The sequence below is a fragment of the Sphaeramia orbicularis genome, chromosome 6 (assembly GCF_902148855.1).
Source record: "Sphaeramia orbicularis chromosome 6, fSphaOr1.1, whole genome shotgun sequence".
NCBI lineage: Eukaryota > Metazoa > Chordata > Actinopteri > Kurtiformes > Apogonidae > Sphaeramia > Sphaeramia orbicularis.
This window is the reverse complement of record NC_043962.1, coordinates 47810796-47829054: the sequence shown is the minus strand read 5'-3', so window position 1 is coordinate 47829054 and position 18259 is coordinate 47810796. Positions and strand designations below refer to the sequence as shown.

The 18259-nt window shown below is 38.2% G+C and overlaps 2 protein-coding genes and 1 non-coding gene across 4 annotated transcripts; 1 reads left to right on the top strand and 2 right to left on the bottom strand.

The window, feature by feature from the left end:
• Positions 1 to 892: 892 nt before the first annotated feature.
• On the bottom strand, positions 893 to 10094 carry gxylt1a (glucoside xylosyltransferase 1a). Of its 2 annotated transcripts, XM_030136899.1 has the most exons (8): positions 9735 to 10094; positions 9066 to 9152; positions 7222 to 7393; positions 6863 to 6994; positions 6538 to 6789; positions 5734 to 5857; positions 5397 to 5569; positions 893 to 3046 (listed from the first exon to the last, which is right to left on the bottom strand). In XM_030136899.1, exons 1-8 carry the CDS (start codon positions 9968 to 9970, stop codon positions 2903 to 2905), a joined length of 1320 nt encoding a protein of 439 aa, XP_029992759.1. In that variant the 5' UTR covers positions 9971 to 10094; the 3' UTR covers positions 893 to 2902. The 2 variants fall into 2 exon arrangements, with proteins under 2 accessions (XP_029992759.1, XP_029992760.1); XM_030136900.1 differs by lacking the exon at positions 9066 to 9152 and having other exon boundaries at positions 9735 to 10092.
• A 1008-nt stretch (positions 10095 to 11102) lies between these two features.
• On the bottom strand, positions 11103 to 15713 carry LOC115421507 (YY1-associated factor 2-like). Its single transcript, XM_030137429.1, has 4 exons — positions 15559 to 15713; positions 15134 to 15259; positions 12189 to 12341; positions 11103 to 12057 (listed from the first exon to the last, which is right to left on the bottom strand). Exons 1-4 carry the CDS (start codon positions 15582 to 15584, stop codon positions 11817 to 11819), a joined length of 546 nt encoding a protein of 181 aa, XP_029993289.1. The 5' UTR covers positions 15585 to 15713; the 3' UTR covers positions 11103 to 11816.
• A 1252-nt stretch (positions 15714 to 16965) lies between these two features.
• On the top strand, positions 16966 to 17126 carry LOC115421696 (U1 spliceosomal RNA). The gene has a single exon (XR_003935713.1). It is a non-coding gene; the product is annotated as a U1 spliceosomal RNA (small nuclear RNA).
• The last annotated feature ends 1133 nt before the right edge of the window (positions 17127 to 18259 follow it).

The following is an 18259-nucleotide window of genomic DNA, read 5'->3' as shown; positions in this document are numbered from 1 at the left end:
TAGCATTTCTCTGCAAATGCATAATTACCTCATGGGAGAGAGAAATTGACCTCTAGTGCATATTTGTTCAGTTATTTTGTGTGCATAAAGTAAAAAACACTAGTAATGAGAGGTGAAAAAGTATTTTGAAATGGAGGATGGTGTATCTAATAAAAGTTCATAAACCTTCATGATCGCCTGTAGCATATGACCCAGGTCTGCGTAGGAGTAATACAGCCTCGGGTTAGGAATGAACTTCTACCATCCTGACCATATCCTTATTTCATTAAATACTCAACTCCCAGCCCATTAGCTCAAAATGCAGTACAGCCATTAATTGCCTAATATGCAAATTCCTGGAATGACTCTTATGTTCTGGATGACTGAAACTGAGAGGTTCCTTGGTAGTGTTTAAACAGCATTAGCACTAAAACACTACAGTTTGCTCAACAGAATGTAAATCTTCTTAAGGAATAATTGTTTCTTAAGACACAATGGTTTTCCTGGACCTTGCACACTTTGAATGTCTTCAGAATGAAAAAAAACAAAGGACAAACAGCTTCTTAGCTCAGAGACCATTTTAAATTCATCACGCAGACCCATTGCCTATTCCAGGCATGTCTGTCAATCTGCCTGTGAAATGAAGAGCCAGAGGCTGCTGACCCAGACACATCAGCTCCTTTTTGGCCAATCTAACAACACTTTCTGAAGTCTTCACATTGATTTCTTCTTGCATTGATTTCTTATTTTTTCAGCTTGTTGCTGCTTCCAAGGACGAAGCTGGAGCTCAGTCTTTGTGTGGAGCAAGTGGGCAAGAAGTACAGTAAACCACTTTATGCAAAGAGATTATGATGGCAGATGCAAAACGCAATGAAATGAAATGAAAGAATGAAGGAACAGAAAAATAACTATGGGCACATTAAAAATCAGAGTTTATAAAATAGTATTTCCCATACATTTGATATGCATTTATACATTTATGTTTACTTTTTGCATCATTACAATCCTTTATCTCTCAGATCAATAGTGCAATTTGTCTATATAACTCTCTGGGAAAAGATTTCATGATTACAGGTTTGACTGGAACTGCTCTGTGTGACACTACTCCAGTTAGAATAAAATATCTTGACACTGGTAAAGTTAAATACTTAAAACCATCAACCATGTAAAGTAGAGAACAGTCTGAAAACTCTCATCCCTTAAACATGAAAATGATAGTCATTAATAAGGAGACACAATGTGCTTCCTTTCATACAATAAAAAAAAAAAATACTGACATATATATTCTTTTATATAATTCAAATAACCATAATGAACTTTGTAACCTTAAACAGAAAATAAAAACTGTACCTTTGTACTTTACAAGTACCTAAAAACAAGTGATATCCTTTTAACTGACTGGAGTTAAAGTGGTAGACAAAACTTGTACATTATGGTCAAAATAAACACACATCCTGGCCAAAATACATCCTACACTTTAAAGTTTCAATGGACCATCTTTAGCTTTGATTACAGCACACATTCATTCATACTGTTACATTGTTTTGGCGAACTTATGCAACATCACAACATTTATCACTGTCATTTTATGAACACATAATGTTGCTGAACCTAGACCTGACCAACTGAAGAAACCTCAGATGATAACACTACTCCCACTGGCCTGTACTGTAGGCAACCGGCATCATGGGTAATCACTTCATCCACCTCTCTTCTCACCCTGATGTGCCCATTAGTCTGAAACAGGGTCAATCTGGACTCATCAGACCACATGACCTTTTTCGATTGAAACAAAGTTCAGTCTTTATGCTCTCTGTCAAACTGATGGTTGTTTAAGAAAAGAGAAGCTACTCACAGCATCAATGAGCCTGTTTACATGCGCACGAATACGCCGATTGATATCCGATTTCTGGAGTTATCAGACTATTCAAGTAACCATGTAAACAGAATAATCTGATATGCTTTATCAGATACACCAATATCTTTCTGCATGTATACAGGTTAATCTGATTTATTTAATTCTTTTACATCTGCGCATGTGTAAACAAAATTAAAAACATAGAGAATGGAAGTTACAAGTGGTGTGAGCAGAGGACAAAAGGAAGTTTAAGTCTACCATCACTATGTAGTACATACTCCGAAAGAAATCGATAATGGACTGGAGGGTCTAAACCAGGGTTTTTTCGATTATCGCACTTCTTACGTGCATGTAAATGCACTAGATCTGATTATTAAAGTTATCCGATTACTCCCACTTATCGGACTTTTATGGTAATGTAAACAAGCTCCATTAGAGTTAAAAAATTTGGAACATGTTGAAACACATTAATCACTTCACTGTAGTAATTATCCAATGGAAGAATCTGAACTATTTGCTCAGTAAATCCAAGAGCGGACATTATTTTTGGCCAGGAAGTGTATGTTACAGATATATATTAAAAAACCTGTAACAATAAATCATGGTAAAAAAATACCACATCAAGTACCTGAAAATCACGGGCACAAAGTTATTGTAGGTTTTCTCTGAAATAAAAAATATCAGAACCTGATTGTCTGGAAAATATGACTTTCTAAAGTGTTTTCTTCAACTACGTAGTTTAAAAATCTTTGCAAGTCAAAGTGGATTCAGTGCATTTTCTACCTGGTTACACAGTTACTGTGACTGGGTTTATGTCACTGGACACATATGTACCAATCCTGGCTGTGATTTAATAAGTTAAAGACTAAACCTGCAAACTTGATAAAACTTGAACATTTCCAGTCTTTCCACATTTGTCAACAGCTAATGTTTCATCATCGACCTGAGCGCGTCACCCAGCTCAATGCTTCCACTGGAGTATCATAAACCAAAGTCTCCCTTCCAGAGTGTCACATCAGACTCTCACCACAGGTTGTGTTGACATCATCATCATCTTGGTATGACCTAATGTTGAACAGACATGATGCTCTGTTTTAGCCTCTTGGTAAACAAATGGCTGCTCCTTCCACAGTAGGTATGTGTCGTGGTTTGCAGCGATGTTTCCAGAGGCTGAAGCAGGGACTTCTCCATGTTCTCGCCAAACTGGTACTGTTGAAAAGAGAAAAATGTGCATGTGTTACACGGCTGACTTGAGAGATTCGCATCACTGTATCGTACACCCACATTGTTATGGATCTCTGCTGCCTGTACTTCCTTCAATTTGTACTGCTCTCCTGAAATGACTGAAATACCACTCATAAGGTTTTGTCAAATTAGGCATATAGTGTTTAACCTACAATCTATAAAGTGATGCTAGTACCGAATAAGTGCCCTGAAGTGTTAATTTCACCCAATCTACTGATTCTGACTGTCTATCCTCAGCTAGCTGTCTGTCCGTCTGCCTATAACACAAAGCAGCTGAGAAGAAAGCCAAAGACTGTCTTCACCAGGACGACGGACAGCAGAAAATTTCTGAATATAACTGTCATAATATTATTGAAAAAAATCTACAGAAGCCTTATCTTTAACCATCTGGCTGGAAATTATTCTTCACTGAATGTACCAAAAAGAAAGATCAAACAATGGACACATTTGATAAAACAGGACAGATTTTGATCTACTGTGTGACATGTACGTGACATTAAAAGCTCTCAAAAAAACACTTCCGTTGTGTTACATGTCCATGTGACAACCTTGGCAAAAAAATAAAAATTTCAGTGCCACATTTGTCACCTAAGAAAGAGATCTGTATTTGATTCAAATCTGTTATATGATACCAAATCTGTTATATTATATTGAGGCAGGCCATTGTTATTGTGCTCTTGTAAATAAGAATAAATGACTATTTTACAGCATCTCATTTGACTCCAGTTTGGCCCAGCATTAGGTTACTCAAAGCACACTTTCTTTATTATCTTTCATATAGTGCAGAAGGCAATAAAGCACCATTAACAGCCTCCTATCGATTTTATGTGGATGCTGGTGGTGCGTTGTCCACACAGCCATCATGATGTCTCAAACTCGCATCAGCACTAAAAATTTTACAACTCTTCTGTGGGCTTGGCTGGGTAATGGTAGTGCCCTTTATTGCAAGCTCCTCTGCTGGCTCAGAGAGCCTGCCTTGGGAGCAGGCTGACTAAGAAGCTCTCGGTGGGATGGAAATGAGAGTTTCCTCCAGAACTACCTGCTCCAGGCTGTAGAATGCTGTCCTCAATGGACTGAGTGGGAGGGGGCTCAAGTAGCTGGATCAACAGGAAGCAGTGATAAATGCTTTAATGAAATCTAGTCAGTATTCTAATTATACATTAAAAACCCTAGTATGTCATAGACCTTGCACCAACATTACACAGACTAATGACAACATGAAAGCTCTCCTCCAACTCCTAAAATTAGGTGGGATCTGGTATGTGCGGTCTTGGATGCAGTATGTGTGTCTGTGCTGTCTGAGAGACTGATGGAGGGATGAGGGCCGAGTGCCCCATAATGAAGCCTGCTCATTTACTTAATGGCTGCGAACACTGCCCGTGCTGATAGCGGCCAGGTTGGGCCCTGTGGCGGTAATGGATGGAGACCAGCTAGTAAAGCTTCTCTTGCACTCCCTATTGCTGCTTGAATGGTGACCGGTGTGCTGAAATCAACAAGAGCAGATCGAAGGCACACCGCCAGCGCAGCAGTAAGGGAGCTCTCCAGATCATTTGCTACTTCATTGATGACAGTGTTCAGCGAACAGTGAAGCTCTGAAGGCTGACATGGATTTCAAGTCAGTGAGACAGATGTCATATTTTTTCATCCAAACAAAGCCATCATGTTCAGAACTGCTATAAGTTAGGTCAAACCAACAGTGGGCTTGTGTTTTATTGTGCTTTCACGTTACATATTTTGGGAATGAGTCAATACATAGTAAACATTACTTTACTTAAAAAATGTAAATCACTCCTTGTGATGTGTTATTGATTAAATGATGTTAGGAATCATTCAAGTAAAGGCTGTCTTTGTCAGCTCCTTCATAACTGTGTCAGCATTCATGAATTTCAGTTTCACACCATTTCAAACCATAGTTTTACCGGTCGAAGCAGGGTGCAGTTGATTTGCCTGGGTTGGGACATCCATGACAGGATGACGGAAACATTTAACAGGCTATTGATTAAGCAATGGTAGACGGAAGCATCCATAAGAGAAAAGCAATGGCCTGGAGTGCCTATTGATAAAGTAATGACTAGTAAATGTCTGGCCAAATAGTCTGCAATACCTACACAACTGTCCTCTGAAGAAACAAAGGCACAGAGGTCATAAAAAGATCAATTACTAACAATGACTATTAAAAATACTTCCCTGACTACTGAAGGGGCTAATTATGAAGTTTTGCCATTAACTGTATATGACACACTTTTAATAAAGAAAAGTGGAGGTGTGAAAAAACCTACAAAATAGATTTCTACTTACTTGGAACTATCCCTACCTTTTGGATGGCCTCATAGACTGCTCGAAAAACTGGCTGCTTGTCATCATGGAAAACTCCCCTGTTACCATGGAGAATGAAGACACCTTCCTGTTCAGCCTGTTGACAGTTGCTGCCATAAATACAATGGTCTGGACGGTAGTTCCACTGACAAGGGAAAACATACAGGCTTTCTGTAATGAAAATGAACAGATACTTTGATTTTGAGTACAAATAACCCCCCTGTTTAATAAAAAACACTCATTACAAAGCAAATACATGGGTTAGAGGGCAAACATCCCAAAAAGCTTAGAATTCCTTAAAACCTCATGCAATAAATACATGTGTTACCACAAACCTGGATTATGGTGAAATATGATGTTAAGGAGGTCCTGATCACCCCAGGTGATATTGAGTTTATACTTCTGAAGAAGGGGCATCAGCATTTCTTCCCAGCGTAAAGGGACTGCTGTCATATCATTCTAGAGGGAAACATAACAACAACATAACAGGGAACATTTGTTTAGTTTTGCATTTAAGAAATAACAATCTGCAATTCTGGAAATTAATCTCTTTATCAACACTTTACATTAAATCAAAGAAAATGTTTTGCCTGTATGGTCATGCCACAGATTTAGAAATGAATGACAATACTGACCTCTACTGGTAAATCTTGGTAGTGCAGCTATTTCTAAAGCCCCTAAAATATTGTCACCTATTTATCAACGTTTCAACAAACACAGTATGGAAATTCATTAAAGCACACTGCATTGCTTATCAGTTGCTGGCCAACTGGAATAGTGTTGATTGGATTAGTTTACAGAACCAGAGCTACAAACATTTTTTTGTGGAATACACAGACAATTTCACAAAAGCACACTGGATAAGAACAGCTTACTCCACCTCTAAATGTGGCATTATAATCAGTAACATAATTCCACCATACAACATGACCTGGACTGTGGAGCTGTCTTGAAATTATCTGATCTGTGTACTTACTGTGTGACAAAATATGTATTTGAAATTTGAATTATTGCAAAGTAATATTCCAAATGTCTAGTATACATAACTTTTGACATGTAGTAGCATATTAACAGGTGCAAGGCTTAAAACAAAAGTAATGCTGTAACATGATGAGAGAAATAAAATGCATTCCCATTACCTTAAAAAAATTCTCCCTGAGGCGTGTCATGTTCATAAGCATGACCCCTGAGTTTACGCCTGTCCTGCCATAGAAAGGGTGACGGGCGAAGCGGTTATACCAGCCGATGCGTGGCTCCTCATGCTCTGGAGCCATGGCAGCCAAGTGGCTTGAATTAAAATGAGAAAGCAGTGCCCAGATGTCCTCTACCGGTTGGAGAAAAAGAATATCTGTGTCCACATACAGCAAAGAATCCACATTCTTCAGGATTAACTGGAAAAAAAATATATAATTACTGAATGCTGAAAATCGTTTTTTAATGCATCAAAAACCATTTGGAACTTACTGGGAGGAAAAGCCTCTGAGAAGCACAAGGTTTGAAGAGCTTCTTCCACTCTTTTGCATTCTCTTTGGGAAAAGTAATGGGAAAGATGGTGAACTTAAACTTCATGTGAACCATCTGTGGCCAGGAGTCCATCTTTAAAAGAAGATAAGCACAAATTGAAACTGTTCTTCAAAAATCAAAACGCAAGAGTTCAAAATTTAGTTGTTCTTTTCCCCACTGATGATGAAACTGTGGAAATGTCATGATTCCGACAGATATATATGTCAATGATATAATATACTGTGTTAAAAGTAGTTGAATTTGTGTGCCCAAATAAATAAATACAGTATGCAACAGGACATTGTTGTCAGGACACTTACAGCACTTCTGAAGCTGTCATGGAGTTCATCCTCTGCGAAGATGTAAAAGTGCAGAGGTTTTTTGCTGAAGAGCAGGGCAGACTTCAACATGGTGAGAGTTTCCTCTTGCCTGGGGCCACAAGCCACCACAGCCAGGTGACTCCACTCATCAACAACCTTGACAGATCTCTCTCTAAAAGACCAAGATAATATAAAAGTCAGTAGCTCATTAGTTTTTATTCTTCCATGTACATGGGCACAATGTAAAGAAATTAACACAGGTGGCAGGATCATCTGACAAGTACTCAGCCTTGTGGGGTTGGAACTGTTAGTGAAAGGATGTAAAACAGGACTGTAACTCACACACTGTACTGCATTCAGGTTCTCAGTGTACACTACCTCTTTCATGTTTGGATCTCATGATTTTTCACTTGTCACACATTTATTTGTGGCTTAAAAACTCTGTAGGTATTGCCCAGAAGTACTTCTGATATTAAGAGGATATACCAAGGGAAAATGAAAAGTTACTGAAGAAAATGCTTACACCTCTTATTTACTTATCAACACTGAGATGACACTGAGTATGTTAAGGTGAACATTATTATCAGTGACTAATCTAAATATGACAATGTTCCAAATTTGACAGTGACACATAAACACCATAATCTGTCTGGATATTCTGAATTAGGCCTTACTGTATAGGTAACAGATCAGTTTCCAACTTCCATATGTGGTATATGTCAGTATTTTGGTTTAAAGAACTTTCTTTGTGCATGGCTGCAGGTTGTAACACGTTGTTTACAGTGAGCTGGGTTCAAAACAAATATAATTTCGATGCATGCATAGATGTATAAGAGCTTATTAAGAATTTAAACTTTATATCTTTTTGACAGCTCAGACTCTGGCTAATCATAAAACCCAAGGCTCCAGTGGGCTCCATCAGAAGTGTTTTTTAGGGTGGTCTCTTTTCTCAGCTATTTCAGACATGTCAGGGTGTAGACACTGACTTTTGCCATTTTTGGAATAAGGCCAAAATTGACTCATTGAGAGCCTGGAGGACTAAAGGGTCATTCCATGCCAAATAACTGAGACTTTTCCAGTTCATGTTTATATATATATATATATATATATATATATACACACACACACACACACACTGTATGTGTGGTTCTGTGTTTGTGTGGGTACTCTGGCTTCCTCCCACCCTCCAAAGACACACACTTAATAGATTAATATGTCAGTGTAACTTGCTCTTAGATGTGGATGGTTGTTTGCCTGTATAGGTCAGCCCTGTCAGTGACTGATAACATGCCCACGATGTACCCCGCCTTCACCCACTGGTAGCTGGGATAGGCTCCAATGCCCCCCATGACCGTCTTGAGGATTAAATGGTTCAGAAAATGAATGAATGAAGAATTAAGGTACAAATTTAAAGAATCACAATTGCCAAACTGAAAAAAGTCATAACTGAAATGTAATAAGTAAAGCAATAGGATTTTGCCATTTCCCATGAATTTAACAAGAGATTTTACATAATGAATTCATAACATAAACTGGGAAATTTTGGAGTGAGTTGGCATAGAATGACCCTACATAGCCATTAAAAATGAAATTATTGTCAACCTATATCAGAAACTTAGGGTCCAGGTGGCGATAAAAGACAACACATACAACTGTGCTTTATGAAGCGGTTTTATACTTGTGAGGACTTCTTTTTTTCATGGAATTTTTTTTTTTTTCTAAGTGGTCACAGTGCAGACAGTGAATGCAGTTAATGGGCCAAACATTAAACGGTGAACCTGTGAGTTATAATGTCAATATTCACTGTTATCCTTTTTTATTGAGATGCACAAAATCAGTCATACCCAGGAGACGGTTCCATTAAGTAGTTCACTCCACAAACATCGGCAGGCAGTCTCCAATATGGACTCCAGTAAGAAACTGACTTACACCTGACAGAACGAAAACATGATCTTTCCTCAGTAATAAATTTAATCTGAGGGACACAAACCGTATGCTTGTATGGAAATGATCTAAACTGCCTCTTAGATTTAGCTGATGAACAGATGGCGATCTTTTATATCCAGTCCAAAGTTAAAGTGGCAGAATTGGTTTGCAGTGCTTAGTGATCTAGCTAACAGGTGGTTGTTGACAGATTACTAGACAACTGTTAGTGTGAAGTCGAACAGGTTATGAGTCCAAAACAGCGCAATTAAAATACTGGAATTGGTTGTTATTCAGTCAGAAAAATTACGAACCTTGTCGCTTGCGTTAAAACCTGGATTTTATAACCTATCTTAAGATAAGTGTATTTACCAGCAGTTAGCTGCAAAGTAGCCACTTCATGCTAGCTTGCTAATGTTTGAACTGCAAAGTAAGTTAGCGCTGTATAAATTTATATTTCTGGTCCGTAAAACTGGGTAGAAATAGCAAACATTCCTAGCGATTGCCAACTGTATACTGCTTTGGACAATTATTACGTGAAATAGCACACAAGTCCTAAAAATCTAAGATATATTGGCTGGAAAAGCTACCTGTCAAGTTCTTCTCCATGGTGTCGAAGGCCTGTCGATCCGGGCCTTTTCCTGAGAAAGTGCCCTTTGTCGTGACTGCTCTTGTCGGCTACACCCTGTTCCCTGAGGTCCCACTCGTCTCTGTCCTCCAAGGTGGAGGCTAGTTGACTGAATACATACAACAGTGAAAAGAAGGTAAAGAGCATGCACAGAAGAAATGCATGAAGATAGCATCGCATTTTGCATTTTTGTTTCATACGCTACGGAGACATTTTTTTTTTATAGTTGAGCTAGCATGAGATGTAGCTAACTAATCTAAGCAATAACCCTTGACTGAAGGTAAACTGAAGGAGTGCACAGTTGGTGTTTACATCGTTCCGCCCCACCCACTTCTGTTACACGTGTAACCGGTTTGTATAGTGTAGTGTGGAGTGAAGAGTGTGCAAACTACATGTTAATTCAGGTAACTGCCTTGAAATCTTTCAGATAATCACATTTTATCTTATTGCCATTAACTGTTAAAGTAGTGGAGGTCTGGTAGAACACTGACCTGAAATGTTACACTACAAAACTAGAAGCACTCGGAGAGCGCAGACCTCCGCCAAGGCTGATCAGTGGCGCCCCCCACCCCCGATTACCACCAAAATTTAATCATTTCTTCCTTATCCCATTTCCAACAAACCCTGAAAATTTCATCCAAATCTGTCCATAACTTTTTGAGTTATGTTGCACACTAACGGACAGACAAACAGACAAACCCTGGCAAAAACATAACCTCCTTGGCGGAGGTAATTAAGCAGTGGAAAGAAATATAGCTACTTTAAATTACTTTCAAAGTTATTTAATTGCATTATAATCACATTTAAGTGCCTTGTTTATGAGCCCGAAATTACAGCAAGTTATTGAAACATTTTCTATTTTATGTTTTTACCTGAGATAAAAGTTACAATAAAAATTGCAACCGTTAATCAATTGTCAGACTAAAACAAATTGACCTCTATTTTTTGATCATTGGAGTGAGTCAATTTTTTTAAAAGAAAAAAAAAAAATCCAAAATTCTCTGATCCCAGCATGTTAAATGTTAATATTTTCTGGTGTCTTTCCACTTTGTTGTCTTTCCTTTCAGCGGATCAAACAAGGCATTTGAGGAGGACACCTTGGGCTTTGGGCAGCACCTTTTCACCATTTGCTTACATTTTTTTTTTTTTTTTTTTACCAAAAAATTGAAAAAATACTCAACAGATTAATTGACAAACATTGAAACATTAGTAGCAGCCCTAGGATGTTAGTTTAATTTTGTCAGTGTTAAAGTAAATGATGTTATTTTTCATGGATATATAAAAAAAATGGTTTCTTAAAAAAAGAAGAAAGAAAATGAACAGGATATTATATTGAGGTATCTACAACTTATTTTATTCCACATTATTTTACAATATAAACCATTCTATAGATTAAACCATGCTTAACTCTACAAAGAGGAGGAGAAGCATACTTTGAATAAATGTTCAATATTTTTTACTCAAATGTTAGACAGTAGAAGAATGATTGCATCCAGTGGCATTAAAAAAAGATGAAGGCCAATAACCAACAGTGTTATGATATGCTGATGATGACAAAAGTGGAAATAATGCTTATATAAAACATAAGATGCCATCAAGTGCAAATAATGGTAACAAGGGTAAACTACAATTCTGAGATGACTTCACATTGTCTTTCATAATGCATCATTTATTTTTTGCATTATCACTCTGAATACTTTTAATAGTAAATAATGTGAACAACCACCTGAATATGACATTGACAACCTGCCACAACAAGTGACAATTTTTGACTAATGTCCAGGATTTAATGCTACGTTTCCTTTTTCAGTTCATCAGGACATATCTTGCTAAAACAGTTCTTTAACTTGAGAGTGCAGCGTTCATCCTGACTCCTGAATTCTGTCAAAAATGAGACGGCAGTGAAAAATACAACCTGAAAAGTAAGTGAACGCTGTCAAATTGGAATTCAAACTTGTTAAAAAACGTGCATGTTGAAGTTAATCTCTGGTTGAGGCTGTTAAGAGTGCAGAAGAAAAGGTTGTGCTGAGTTGAAGTGTGAAGGTTAGTGAGTCTCTCCGTTTACCGGCGATCCCTCCCCATGTGGCGAAGAGGACCTGGAGACTCCTCGTTCAGCATTGTCAGAGCTTGAGCCACTTTGACTGTGCGGGTCTGCTGAGGCAGTGCTCGTTGAAGTGGATGTGGGTTTGGCTTTCTCTTTAAAGTCTGTGATTATTACAGTCAAGTCTCCAACTGTGACCTCTAGATGTTGGGCGCTGCTCCTGTCTATGTTTTTTAACCTGGGCCTTGTGAAAAGAAAAACAGACAAAGGTAAGTTGCTTTGAGGATGCTAAATATTTCAGTGAAGCACAAAAAGAAGATTGAAAACAAACTGTGGCTAATCCATATCATTACTTTCACAAGCATGAACCTTTACCTTATCTTTTTATGGCTTTTCTTTTTCAGTGTTGGCTCTTTATCACTTTTGTCTTTCTCTGATTTTTCTCTCTTATCCTTTTTGGGATGTGTAGGTGAAGCAAACTGCTGATTTACTTGTTGTGCAACCAGCTGAGAGACAGGCCGTGGTTTTCTGAAAAAACAAACAAACATATTACACACGAGTATTATTATTATTATTATTATTATTATTATTATTATTATTATTATTATTATTACAGATAAACAAATATCAGGAGGAAAAAAAAAAAAAAAAATCACCCATATCTTCTTTTTTTGTGTTATCTGGTGCTGTGTTTTCTGTGAATTGTGGAAAATGAGTATAAGGGACAAATGTATTCTCTCAATGCAACTATGTACCTGAACCTGCACTAAGTTCCACTTCTTTGGCTCTACTTCTTAAAGGGTAATGCATAACACAACAGAAATAGAAACTCTACAATAAGATTCATAAATACACCATAACATGTACTAGTTTTCAGTCTTTTTTGGTCATATATTCACTGACTGAAAGCTGAATCAGCACAATTTCAATAAAAGGGAAAAATAAGCTTAATGGAGATATGAACAATTACAGATCTGTATTAGACTAGGGTGACTAGAAAGACTGTACAGCATTTTTATCCTCGTGGCCAAGCACTTCGCACTTACTTCTTCTATGAGCATATTCCTTTCACTTGTTGATTGCAATTGTCTGAGTGTAATGTGAAAATATGCGGTCTGTCTATTCTAATTTTTATAAACAGTCTTTTTTCCTTTTTTGTTAATAATAATTATTTTTCTGTCAGTCTGATCTTTCATTTAAGTCTCATAAATGAAACAGTATATAGATTTTTACATGGTTTCCTGGGGGCTTAGGCATTTCAGATGCATTGAGAGTTTAGAAAAATAATAATGATATAAAATGACAACATGCGGGTCATAGATTTTCAAATGACCCTCAGAAAGTAGCAATAAACAAATTACTGAGCATGGTCATGGAAGAAGTATCTATCAATCTATCTATCTATCTATCTATGAATTCATGAGGGTCCTGGCCAACACAGGCAGCAGGGCAATTGACAGGGATAGACATTATTACAGCTGATCATGTGACAATACATGCCTATTATTTTTGTATGAGTCCCTTGGAGTTATTTATGTCTGCAGTACATCTGCACTATTTTCTGTACACCAATGATTGATTTTTGTCCTTTTTTCAGTCCCTCTTGCCATTTTGTTGCTTATGTGACTCAGTGAAGAACCTACTAATATTTTTTCCTTATTATGTTGTTTGTGAATAAGTGTTAGTTAGATGGACATTAACTGGACATAAATAATAAAGTGAGCCTCAACTAATATTTGGTTGTTAGTCTTCTGTCTCCGCATTTATTCCTTCTGTCTGTTCCAAGGGTCTGGAATGAGATGGCATCTATAGTTGCTTCTCCCTCTGCTTGAAATAAAGGACATCTAAGCTCTAAGACTGAAGAAGCTGGTCTCATTGAACGCTTCTAAAGGGATTTTAAGTATGGAGGACGAAACAACTGGCTGTAGATTGTTTTTTTGTTTTTTTTAAACTTCTGTATTTAAAGTTCTTTGTTTCATTTATCATTCATCTTCTGAACCACTTTATCCTCAAGAGGGTTGCAGGGTGCTGGAGCCTATCCCATTTACCCATTGGTGAAGGCAGGGTACACCCTGGATGTGTCACCAGTTCATCGCAGGGCTGACATATAGAGATGAACAGCCAGTTGCTCTCACATTCACACCTAAGGGCAATTTAGCTTAACCAATTAACCTATTAGTGCATGTCTTTGGATGGTGGGAGGAAGCCGGAATACCTGGAGAAAATTCACACAAACTCCACACAGAAAGGTCCCACCCCCCCCCATCAGCTGGGGTTAGAATCAACCCCAGGTCCTTCTTGCTGTGAGGCGACAGTGCTATCCACTGCACCACTGTAGTTCATTGTGATATAGTTTCCTTGTATTTCATACAAGGTCTGTATATTTATCTCTGGGTGTTATTTATGTCCCCAGCCTAAAGGGCTGGAGATCTGGCTTGTCTCTGAGTGGACACCAGTTCAATTCTCTGGACTGACTTTGAGCAAACCCCTTAGTCTCCCATTTGCTCCCCAGCACCTAACATGGCAGCCCACTGCTCCCAGTCTGCAGTGTGTGGTGTGTTCCTGCAGCTTCAATTAGTGATGGGATAAATGCAGTGGGTCAGTGTGTGTTGCATGTCCACTTGTACAATATATACTGACAAATGAAGAGATTCTTCTTCTTACACTGTCTGTAACCTGGCTAATTGGGCTGCTGCTTATCTTGGCCAGCAGCTTTCTAATCTCAATGAGTAGATAAGATAAGATACTTTATTAGTCCAACATCTGGGAAATTTGCAGTGTTTCAGCAACATAGATGTAATAATATTAAAAGTAAGAATTAAACAAAGCAATAAAAGCAGTATTAAAAATATATGAACTAGCACTCAAATGAAGCAGGAATAGCCTGATAAATGTGTAAAAGAAAAATATGTCAAAGAGTGTGTGCTGTGTGCTGCATGTAATTTTTTTCAAATCATTACCACCAACCATTACCATTTGATGCAGTTACAAAAATACATTTAACTGCACTGTACTATATATAACTGTGCATATGCCAAATAAATGTATCTTTTATTATCTTTTATTATATAATATTAATCTATCTTACCTAATAGTCATTTGCTGGTTAAATAAAAAATAAACACATTTGGTTTGTAGTGTGATCTTTACAACATTACAATAGATTTGGTTTTATAATGTGTGGTGACTTGTATATTTGACATGGGAACATTTCTTACAGAACATGACTTAGTGAATGCAGGCCACATGGACAGAAACATGGCGCTTTCAAAGTCACTGATGAGCTCGGTTGGTTTGAGATAATAAAAGTTGCTTCTTACCGAGTAGACGTGCCCTTCCTGACATCACACATCATGCACTTGAACGCCTCAGCGCTGTTCCTGAACGTGCACACGCTACAGTCCCAGTAGCCGTCGTCGGGGGAGGGTTTGGACTGCCGCTTCGGCCTTCAACACAACAAAAACACACGCACAGCGAATGTTTACCAACGACGGCACTGTTCTCTGAGGCAACCTCTAAGGTAATGACTAATAAACCTGAACAGAAACGATTCTAAAACCTGATAATGTTTTCAGAAGTCGGTCAACGAGGACGAGGTGCTTTCAGTTTCCACAGACAGATGGCCCATATTAAAGCAGCCAGCCGCCATGAACACTTCACTAAAACAGCTCCATCCATTGACCGTGCTTTCTGTTCACTAACGGCCACGTAATGTCGTCATTTAACAAGCCGGCGGCTGCGTTACCTTGTGGGACTCTTCTTGTCTCCCATTTTACGAAACTTGGTCGTAGCGGAGTCAAAAAGGATCAATGTTACCGCTGGAAAAACGCATATAGCTGCTACTCAGCTGTCGTGGAAACTCCTGTCGAAGGACGGTCACGTGACTGGGGATCACCCAATCACTGGTAATTGAATCACAACAGAGGCTGATCAATGGGACTGATGAAGAGGATGGTCCAAGACCGCAGAGGGACGGAGGAATCCCCTTGGGCTGCCTTTAACCAGGAATCAGAGTTGTACAACCAGACACAAAACAAATCCATGTGCTCTAAAGTGAATTGAGACAAGATGCAGATTCACACACTTTTCCATCATCATCATCATCATCATCATCATCATCATTTATTTTCGGTCCTCATTTGCCACAATAAAACAAGAAACAATGCATCACACAAACGGGACATCGTTTAGCGCAACAACAGTGTATGCAGTCAAAATAGGTCAAACTAATAAAACATTCAATAAAATACAGCATACTTATACAAAACAATTACAAGTGGAGGGGTTTGATTTTTAAAAAATTTGAAGTGAATTTTAGTTTTATGTTTAATATTAGAAGGTGCTCTATTTTGTTCCATGATGCAGGGGGTAGAGTTGAGGCTGAGTACATATTCATTCATTCATTCATTTTCTGAACCTGCTTTATCCTCACTAGGGTCACAGGGGTCGCTTGGAGCCTATCCCAGCTACATAGGGGCGAAGGCGGGGTACACCCTGGACAGGTCGCCAGTTCATCGCAGGGCTGAACATATAGAGACAAACAATCACTCTCACATTCACACCTTATGGGCAGTTTAGATTAACCAATTAACCTATTGGTGCATGTCTTTGGATGGTGGGAGGAAGCTGGAGTACCCGGAGAGAACCCACGCAGACACGGGGAGAACATGCAAACTCCACACAGAAAGGTCCCACCCCCCTTTGACTGGTGTTGGAATTGAACCCAGGACCTTCTTGCTGTGAGGCACGAGCGCGTACGTATTCATTTTATTTTATTCAGGTTGTCTGCTGTCATAATAATAATGCATTGTTATAATTATTGTAATTTATTATTACATTGACCAAAGAACAAGTCCCAGACTCCAACATTGCATTGGATTGCCTTTGATTACAGCATCGTTTCAATAATTTGCAATCCCATGATATTAATTTCTGTCATTTTACAGACCTGACCAACTGAAGCAACCACAGATCATAACACTGCCCCCACAGGCTTGTACTGTAGGCATTCGGCACGATGGGTAATGACTTTATCCACCTCCCTTCTCACCCTGCTGCACCCATCATTCTGGAACAGGGTCAACCTGGACTCATCAGATCACATGACCTTTTCCATTGAAAAATTTTCCAATCTTTAGGCTCTGTCAAACTGATGGTTACCTGGTAGGGGACATACTAAGATCAAGAAGGTGGTTCACTCAGGGCGAGGCTCAACCATTGCACTCCAGTTGTGCTGACCCCTGCGAATTCCCCGAATGTGGGAATCTTGACTGCATAATTTCTAGTGGGGGTCTGCATTCGCACCCTCCCCTGAATTCCCCCATATACTGTCCACCATGCACCTTAAAGCAGCATATGACTTTCATCTCAATTTTTTTTTTCAAATTTGTAAAACCCCAGTGATAGCCTATCACTAATCCATTAGTCTTTCTGTGCTCACGCAACTGAATCACTTCCCTCATGGTGAACAACTTTGAAGATGACTCCACCACCACTTTAACTGTTACTGTTGGTGTATATTGTGCAATATTTTACACTATTATTACATCAAAGTTTATTTTCTTATATATTTTTTAGCATATTTTATGATAGTTTTTTTTTCTATCCTATTTAGCTTTTATACTGTATATGTTATTGTATATTTTGTCCTCTTATTTTTTTTCATCCTACAAAAAACAAGACCTGGGTAACCATATTTTGTTCTATCATATCTATGACAATAAAGCTGAGTCTGAGTCTGATGGTTGTTTAAGAAATGAGGTGCTTCTCACTGCATCAGTTAAGGTTAAAGAGCTTGCTTCCAGCTGAAAAAAATATTGCTGTAATAAAGGAATCCTACATATTTGTTTATACTATCAGTCCAGATGGGGAGACAATTTTTTGGCCAGTCATTGTACATGGATAAAACTTTCTCTTGATCACTTGTAGACACTTAAGGTTGGGAAAATTTCAGGAAATCTTTGGCATCAGACACTTTATTCCCTGCTGTCTGGTTAGTTTGTGATGGTATATGACGGTAATAACAGGCATTCAAGCATCCTTGAATATTTATTGTCCTGCATGGACAATTTCATTTCCCTACAAGGTCTACACAAAGAGACATTTACTTTTCTGTGCCTTTTGTTTTCCTCTTAAATATGTGCAAATTTGAAACTTTTTTCATTAACAGATCATATCATATATTTCAGAGGGATTTCTAATCAAGTTCAAAACACATCACACTTTCCTGTGATTTAGAATTATTTTAGGAACACTGATGCTGAATAAATGCCTACATCACATTTGGGCACAACATATAAAAATATTGATCAATGACAATTAGTCCTTATAAAGCAAAATTAAATTATTTTGTTCATCTTATGTTTTATGAGTGGGAAGACAAAAGCACATGTTCTGGATGTTGAGGAGGGTGTATCTTCTGCATCCCATCTAAAAACTACATCTAA